This window comes from Melanotaenia boesemani, chromosome 20 (genome assembly GCF_017639745.1).
Source record: "Melanotaenia boesemani isolate fMelBoe1 chromosome 20, fMelBoe1.pri, whole genome shotgun sequence".
Taxonomy (NCBI): domain Eukaryota; kingdom Metazoa; phylum Chordata; class Actinopteri; order Atheriniformes; family Melanotaeniidae; genus Melanotaenia; species Melanotaenia boesemani.
The window spans coordinates 10,101,498-10,110,479 of record NC_055701.1 but is presented as its reverse complement, the minus strand read 5'-3'; the positions used below and the strand labels follow the sequence as shown (position 1 = coordinate 10,110,479).

At 39.4% G+C, this 8,982-nt stretch overlaps 1 protein-coding gene across 1 annotated transcript in view; it reads right to left on the bottom strand.

Annotated features, from left to right (window-relative positions):
• Window positions 1-3,242: 3,242 nt before the first annotated feature.
• The window catches only part of dlgap2a (discs, large (Drosophila) homolog-associated protein 2a), a 52,134-nt gene continuing 46,394 nt past the window's right edge, over window positions 3,243-8,982 (bottom strand). Inside the window, exons 8-12 of the mRNA XM_041972887.1 lie at window positions 8,069-8,157; window positions 7,495-7,934; window positions 7,320-7,411; window positions 4,761-4,913; window positions 3,243-4,632 (exon numbers count right to left, since the gene is read on the bottom strand). Of these exons, the coding sequence (XP_041828821.1) occupies window positions 4,426-4,632; window positions 4,761-4,913; window positions 7,320-7,411; window positions 7,495-7,934; window positions 8,069-8,157 (981 nt within the window). The 3' untranslated portion in view covers window positions 3,243-4,425. The remainder of the gene's footprint in view (window positions 4,633-4,760; window positions 4,914-7,319; window positions 7,412-7,494; window positions 7,935-8,068; window positions 8,158-8,982) is intronic.

Below are 8,982 nucleotides of genomic sequence, written 5' to 3'. Positions count from 1 at the left end.
CAGTCTCACTCTACAGCTTGTGGATTTTAGCTGTGAAGTTTATTGTCTAAGGTATGCTGTAAGAAGAAAGAACTCTGCTTTTATGTCTTTATGGTTGATATTCCGTCTTTCCTGTATTGAATCTGGCACAAGTGCTCACCAAAGATTTCAAAGTGATAAAAATAGAGTTTTAAGTATGACACATTGACACCACTTTGGGCGGAGTTGATTATTTACCTAATACTGTACTAATGGAATAAAAAGCAGCACCATCTGAGCTGGTTGGTTATGCCTTCAGTGGCAGAGCGAGACTATTATTCTTGGGGTGGCCACAGGGTGGGCAAGACTTTCTTAGGGCCATACAGTAAGAAAGGAAATTATTGTCATCCTCTCTCTTACACCCACACACACTCACATACACTGCTGTGGTAACTGTGGTCACATTAGAAAAAAATGGGACATAAAACATCTTTATATTAATAATCTGGATCACCAAGTAGAAATATTTGCAACAAGGTCAAAAAGGTCCATAGAAAAGTAAGTTGGTTGTTTTGGGGTGCACTGTGTGGTGCTTGATGTGGTAGTAGGGGGCAGTAGTAGACTGGGTCTTTGGGTCTAATCACAATGACTAATGTGGCTAGCTCCACATTGGGAGCTGTCAGGGCTGCTGTCTCAGCCTGACGTGTGTCAGAAAAGTCAGAAATATCCACTTTTCTCTTCATTCTTTTGTTTACTTTCACACGATCAGACTGGTTACAGGTTATTTGTCCAAAATGTCATACTGTAGCTTACTTTTAAATCAGTTACCAGCCTTGCAATCCTCATGTAGCTCTATTTTAGACAGTGCTAAGTAATTCTGAGGTACTCTCTGAGCATTCTCCATAATTTATTTTCACCTCCAATGTAATAATCTTGATAAACTGAGCTGATGTTGAGTCCCTAAATATAATCACTGAAAATGAAAACCGACATGGTTTTCCCACATTACCTTGAAACTAATTTAGTGTTACCATATAATTAGGTTTAATAGTCTTAAAAATTTGTAGTTGTACTTGCAGAGCGACAAAATCTCTTTTTAAAAATGTGCAGCCAAATGTCAATGTTTTTAAAAGATGACTAACAAAGAAAAATTTTTTACTTCAAACTGGTGTAATGACACTGGTGATCCATGCGTGTTTGTAAAGACATTTTTGTCCAGTCATGGACAAAATCACCTGGGTTGTCCAAATTAGATTTCAGTGGTGGCCACCCTTGCCACCCCTTTAGCTACGCCTCTGGTTACCTTTCTGTTTGAGTGTTTGGTGAAGAGTAAATTGTAAAAGTTAGAGCAGAAGGAGCTGCCCTGAGAAGATTGCATTAACACAACAGAGTTCTGAAAACAGCGCCTTCTAAAAACAGCATTAGTCCTTTTTCAAGCTGTGCCAACTAAATGTTGAGCCACACTTCACAAAGCTGTCACAGGCTATCTTGAGGCATGTTGAAGTTGGAGCTAGCTGTGCTACAAATGGATGAAAATATCTCTGGTCATAAACAGTCAGGACGATTACTACTAACCACATAGGAGATAGAATCCTACACTAAAGCACCTTTTACTAAAGAAAAATGCTGCTCCAAAAGTAGAAAGACCTGCTGCAGAAGGAGTGGAGGCAATTTCATCAGATAACGTTTTTGCTTGTTGTTGCTACACTATCTCTTTGTCCTCTCTTCGGTTTAGGAGCTCTAAGTGTGTACGAAACAAGCAGCGATGGCCATCAATTTCAAATATATGATCCCAGCAGATGCCTCTCAGCGAAATATTCAGTTAAAACTAATAATTCCTCTATGTCTCAAGCAGCTGCACATTAATATTCCACCTTCACTTCTGCTTTTGTAAACATCTCATAACATGCACCCCTGTGCAAATAATGCAGGGACTAAGAGGAACAACACAACAGAGACTGAGTGAAATGAAAGACAAACAAAAGGGTCTATCTCTGTAGACATCCTGCCCATAATGTTGTCATACACTGATAATAATAACCAGAGCCTATTAGTAGCAAATAAAAGTAGTTATACTCTACTTTATACTTTACTTTTAGCAGTTTATCTTAGTGTTTGCTGTCATGTTGTTCTTTATAATAAAATACAGGAGTAATAAGCTCTAAAAATGTTAAGGAGTTATAATTTTGATAATAAGTTTTCCACTTTCAACTGACAGACCAATAGTATGTTTTTAGTAGAAACAGTCAATGATAGTCTATCATTCTCTGAGATTGAGTTGCATCAACTGTTTTTGACTTGTCTTTTATCATGAAGTAATTTAGATTAGAAGAATGTTTTAGCAGTTTTAGAAAGAGATGAAAAAGTTTGATAAAAGTAGTCTGACATACTGCTGTGTTACAAGTAAAAGAAATAAAAAAGAATGTCAACCAGCTTTCATGCATACTGAAATACAAACTAAGTTTTTTTTATTTCTTTCTTTCAAATGCCTATGTAAAATCTACTCTAAGCACCTTATTTTTAAATATGAATGACAAAAATGGTTTTAGAATTTGTTTCTGAGCAAACACACGGATTAATAAATGGATGTCAAAGTAAATGTGTTTGGCCACCACCCAGAGCTTTAGCCTCTGCATCATTTTTAATATTATGTGAAATTTACTGGAGGGCCAATTCATCTTTTGTGAAAAGATATCCCTGTCTTTGGTGTTTTTATGATAGTGCTTCATAGTCTGCCTCAAACTTTCCACAGGTATTCAGCTGGGTCTATGTCTGGTGACTGTAAAAGCCAATTCAGATAATTTTCATTCTCATCAAACTATTCTGTGATTGTTTCTATCCACTGGATGGGAACATTTTCATCCCAGAGACCTGTATATCACAACATAAAGTTAATCTAAGAGAGCTTTATATTGATCTGCAGTGATTCTTTGCTTCTTGTATTTGTCACCAGTCATTTTTATGATACACCATGCATGGGCTGCATTGCCACAGGCAGTTACTATCCTGTTCACCTCATGTACTTCCCTTCAGCAGGCTACTTGCAAAGTTTGAGTTATTTGATACTTGCTGCTTGAATCCCTCTAGAATGCTGTTGCCCCAGTTTCAGTTCATTATTTCTCATCTTTTCCTTGAGGGGCTCACTTATAATATTGCTTGGGGGGGTGGGGCAGGGGGGGGGTTGAGACTTCCACCACCATAATACTTTTCAAGAAATTTCAAAATCAGAAGGCATTTCTTAGATTAAAGAAAGACATATGCAGATATATTTTGTTTATGTTTGGGTGGTTATTTCTATCATTCCTCATTAACTGCGACTGAGGGCGCAGCTTTAACGGGGCTGAGAAAAGCACAGCGGCGTGATTTTATGTGCATGATCAAGTTTCTGCATGTATGCAACAAATGCAGATTTGTCAAAAGCAACAATGAGAGCAGACAAGCAGCTGGCATGAAGGGGAAAAAAAAGCATGATCTTCCCACTCACAATTCAAAAATACAACAGTACTATTGTGAACCTGGGTATGTACATTTCCCTTGGAAATAGAAAGAATTGTAATAAGTGCACAAGTGCATTTGTCTACACATTTTGATCTAAAGAGTTACACAAACCTTCATATTATTATTTTTTTCTCTACTGCATTGACATAATGGAAATGTTGGCACAACACTTGCATGTTTTTAGCTTCAAGTAAATGTCTGAAAGTTGGCAACAGGGACATGAGATCTATAGGAACGCTGTGTGAAAGGTGCACTTTGATGAGCTGACAGATGTCATTCCTCCACCAATCCAGACCATGACAAATGTTAGACTACAACCAGATTGGGTAGAAAGCTGCATTTTTCAACACTGACCAGTCCAGAGCTTATTAAGGGCTGCCTGAATAACCTTGAATGGGCGACCGGTGCCACGTGCACATAGTTGAGGTATTTCAAGCATTGGCACTTTTCAGAGTTTTAAACTTGAACAACAAATTAATAATATTTAGCTTTTGATTAACCCTCTAAAGATTACAGAAACAAAAAGTAATCCTAAAAGACTAAAAAATACTTAAGGATTACTAACTGACCATTTTTGAACAACTTGAAATAAACATATTTGACTCGTTTTTAGCTCAAAGGCCTGGCTGCTGGTAGGTTATCAAAGCTGCACTTTTTAAATGGCACTTTGCAAATGCTGAAAAACTACAGACGTACCCATCCAGGACATGAGAGAGCTTGTAATTGGGGTATCATAATCTCCGGCAAACCAAGACAACAACTCATCCAACCAATGTCAGACATACAATGTGAGAAGAGCCTTGGCACATCCTACAGTCCAGTGTTGTTGGCAATGGGCACTGAGGATGGCTATCAGACAACAGATGGATAAAGTAGGAGTAGAGAGTAGCAGTCTAGAAAAAAGGCTAGTTTTAAAGTTGTTACAACGTGGGAACAGGGACACGTATTGGCCCCTGACCCTACATCTTCTCAAAGTCTAGTCTGAGCCTCTGGAATATAGATCTCGATGCTGTCCGCTCGCTCTGAGGATGAGTTCTGCCGGAAGGAAGCTGCCCGCTTTGCCGCCATAAGCCGTCGACGGGCCTCCTGCCGGTGCCTATCTGGGAGGTCCAGAGATTTCTCCCTCGTCACCGCACTCTTTTGTCGAACTGTCTTCTTTGGTACAGGAGCTGGTGGCTGCAGGATGGAGACACAGTAACTAATAAAAGGTTGTGCAATCCTTGCCCATACAATTTTCATATTTCTTACACCAACCACAGTATTTAGGGTTTTTGGATAAAAATGTAGTTCCACCTCCTCCTCACCTTCTTTTCTGGGCTATCTATGGACCGCCAGCTGTTGTTCTTCATCTGCTGCAGCTGGTCAAACTTCATGCTGACGTCGTCGATGGAGAGCTGCAGCAGGTCCCAGAACCCAGCCAAGTCCTGAGAGGTGGGTCGCGGCATGGCACTGGGGTCCTACAGGATAAGATTAAAAGGAGACAGTTAATATCTCATTTATTTCTTTTTCTTTTTTTATTTAACCTTTATTTTACCAGGCAGATACTTGAGATCCAATTATCATTTTACGAGCATGGCCTGGCCATGGCATTTCTAGAACTCTGGTTACTGCACTTCAACTTACATCCACTAGATGTCCTCATCAGACTCATTTAGACTTCACTTTGAACATCAGTTTGGGGGCTTTTGGTTGCAACAAAGGATGACAAGTTATTATGGAGACAAATTCTGGCATATTTTTATGACTGACGTCTAAAATAATAAACTGCTTTAGTCAGTTCAGTCCTATTCATAACTTTATTTCTAAGATGAAAAGAACATCTGATTGAGAGGCGCTCCATTGTCTCCAAAACTGGCCAACTGCAGGTTGTAATGAGTCATGAGTTCCTATTAGATGTATAAATACACTTCCTGTACTTTTCTTCCCAATCAGTCCTTTCTGACAGGAGTGGTAATGTGTTTTATAATTACAGAAACAATACCTAAGACCTTCAGTTATTTCCATATACATTAAAATAAAATGCAAAAAACCACTATTGTAAAATAGTTACCTGAATACAGGAGTACAGCTTTATACTCAAAAGGAAGAAATTCATGGAGTCAAAGTAGTGTAAATGTTAATGAAACATAAATACAGTTAAACAAGGTTTCTGCAACCCAAAATGCAATTTATCTCAGACTATTTATATATTGCAGAATGCTTAATAATAACAATATGCTAGTTTGGTCTCTTCCTTTCTGTAAAAAACAACAGAATCTTTCGTACCACCTGTGTCATAGCCTAGATTTGATAAAATAAGCAGCCATTTTTACAAGACATCTGTGATGAAATGTGTCAATTTAATACATCCCAAGATAATCATGCTCTAAACCTTGTGACATTTAGATATGGTGGCTGGTAAAAGTTGCCCCTGTCTGATGCTTCAATAGATTTACAGCTAGATAGAAGCATCTGGTATTTTCCATGCTGTTGTCATGGGTGAGTTATTGCATTACTCCCATGCTTCCATTTCATTTTGGTTCTTAGCCTTCTTTATAATAATTTTGTATTTGTTGGCACTTTCCCTTCTATATCACCCTATTTAAAAAATTATACTGTATAAATACATCAAGGATATTGAAGATGATCTTAAAATAGAATTAAACTCATTGTAAAATAGTAAATGTGGCAAAATGTGAATGAAGCAGACCTTTTTGTCCTGCAGCAAGCCTGTATTTTACTTTGATAATTGTTAAGTATTATGGGATTAGTATAAATCTATTTAGTGCAGCAAAGGAATTTATCAAAATTACCCTAGATTTTATGTATCATAATGTCCATGATGTAAGGTAAGCCAGGATCAGAACATGCGCCTGTTATCTGTAATTAACAAATGACTGCCTCTACATTTCATCAGCTTTTTCTGGCCCTTGAATGTGATGTTCTGCAACCTATCTCAAAATTCTTAAGGTTTCAAATATCTAGAGCTGGCAGATTTAGCAAGAGTCGAGAGTTTTAAGCTCTGGCTATGTCAGTGCACGCATTAAACCCTGGAGCTCCTCCCAGAGAAGAGCTCCATGCACAGTGTCTGTCTTTGAAGTGTTTTCAGTCAGACTTTCAGGGTTGAAGAGAAGCTGGCTGATGAAACAAGATGAGAAGCATTTTTAAGCTTCTAATTTGTGGGCCTTTCGCAAACAAAGCCAGAGTGTGAATCGAATATCAGTACATATGGATTTAGTGTTGTCAGGGTTGGAGAGAAGGTTGTTGTCTAAACGTGCATAATACTGTTTCCTTCAGCAGAAAAAAGTACTTGGGTTGGTCTGAGGTTGGCTAAATACACATCCATCCACATTCGTACAGTACTCAAAATGCTCATATAAATGAGCCGGATAGCTATTGATTGCTGAAAGCTGCAACACAGACAATCAATGACAAATTCAGGGAGTTCTGATTCAGTTTGTTAGAGGCAGCTAAAGCATTAAATGTGTATTGAAGATTGGGCAAGAAGAGGACACACCACTGTGTCTAATGACAGAAATGTATTTTATGGTATAAACAAGATTTAATTCAGATTCTTCTTTATACCTTTCACATACAGTTGTGATGTGATTTATGCACTGTGGGAAAAGTTATACACTTACATTATTAAAGGTCTGACCTGGACTTGCATGATAATTTGTCAAATGTTGCCATGAAACTGAGAAATGGCAACAGTTTTTATTTGGATGATGAACATGGCCGCCCTTGTCCCACTTTTCTTTATTTTAAACACCTTTCCTTCCCTTTTTTCAGCTTTATGCCTTTGTGGTCACAGATAATCACACAGAAGGAATGCAGAGCCCAAAACAAAGAGTCAGTATGCCTAAAACATAATCATGTCTTACCAGGTTTTGCTGACACAGCCAATAGAATTGCTGGAATTTCTGAGACATGAGCAGCTGAGCACTTCCCACTGCACTTCGGATTTTACCCAGTACTGAAACACACACATTATATCAGTTTAACAGACACAATGCCACACTTTTAATACAATACGTGAAGCCATTTAAAGACACTCACTGTCCTCTGACAGGTCGTTTTCCTCAGCTTCTGCTTCCATTTCCTTACACCATCCCTCCATCCTCTTGGTCTCATTATGAAGCAGTTGCATGAACCAGCTCCCATCCCTCCGCAGGGAAGGTGACACCCTCCCAGACTCAACTGATGAGGCTGCACTATCCCGAGGAGAGGGGGGTTCTAGCTGCCAAGTGGTATCGCTGGTGGTCTCTCGAGGGCTGGGCGGCTCAGCGGGGGTGCGGTAATCCTCACGGTAACTAAAGAGGCCCTGTGTGCGGACAGTCCGCACTGCCCCATACTGGGTAGGAGTGCTGGGCTCAGAGTGTCGCTGGAAGCCCCCACCAAACTGTAGGCCCTTGTCTTCCATGGTGGGAAAGCCCTCCAGCTCCAGGTCAGCCTGCACAGCTGCAGTCACACTGTTGGAGCGTTTGAACCTTCCCTGTCTGCAGAGCAAAGAGTTGAAAAGCATGGATGAATGAGCAAAAAAAAAAAACAAAACAAAAAAACAAAAAACAAATAATAGAAGTTATAGCTGTGAGATCAAACAGTAGCTAAAATCTCAGTGCCATTAGCTCACCCTTTCTTGTCATCCTCCACCTGGATCCCAACAGAGTGGTACTCTCGCGAGCCTTTGCTTTCAGACTCAGAGTCAGTGGCTGCTTCCACCTAATGTGAAGAAACGATACAAGCCAATAGCGGTTTTCATTATATGAGCTGCCATTTCCCTGTGCTTCTGGGTTTATTGGGTTGGGACTGGACAGAGCAACTTAACTGTACACAGCAAGTCAGAAAGTAATCATTGTGTGATTTATGAAGGCTACAAAAGCTACAAGATTAAGAAGTTTGCTGCAATGCTTTGCAATGCTTTTTTGGCTTTTACAGAAATTAATCATGAAGCAGTGTTTGCAACGTTGCACACATGAAAGTATATTTTAGCTTCGCATCTATGATTGGCTGAAATGCTAAAAGCATTTTCAGAACTTAATTGCTGGAAATTACTTAAGTACCAAGAGAATACCACAGACTGTACCAGTCAACGCTCTGGAAATACCTCAGCATTCAATGTACCTATAATTCATGAATAATTGAAGACAGCAGAAATATGAAATTACACATAATTTTGCTTTGATAATTACTTTGAACACTCTTGGCAGTCTCTCAACCATCTTTCTGGGGTCACCACTTGGAGATTTTCCATCAGTCTTGACAGAGTTCACACATATGCTGAGTGCTTGTTGGCTGCTGTTCTTTCACTCTGTGGTCCAAGTCAAACTCTTTATCGCCTGCCTATAACCATTTTAACTTGGAGTCTTGGAGCTTGTCCCAGCTGACATTAGACGAGTGGGAGGGTCCAGTGCAAGGTGAACAGACAGTCACAGACGATCATCCTTGTTCACACTCCAACCAAACATGCATGAAGTTTGATTTTAGAAAAGGCCATCAAGCACAAGCTGCAAACTTCAGAGAAAAAGCAACAGGTTTGAAGTGGCA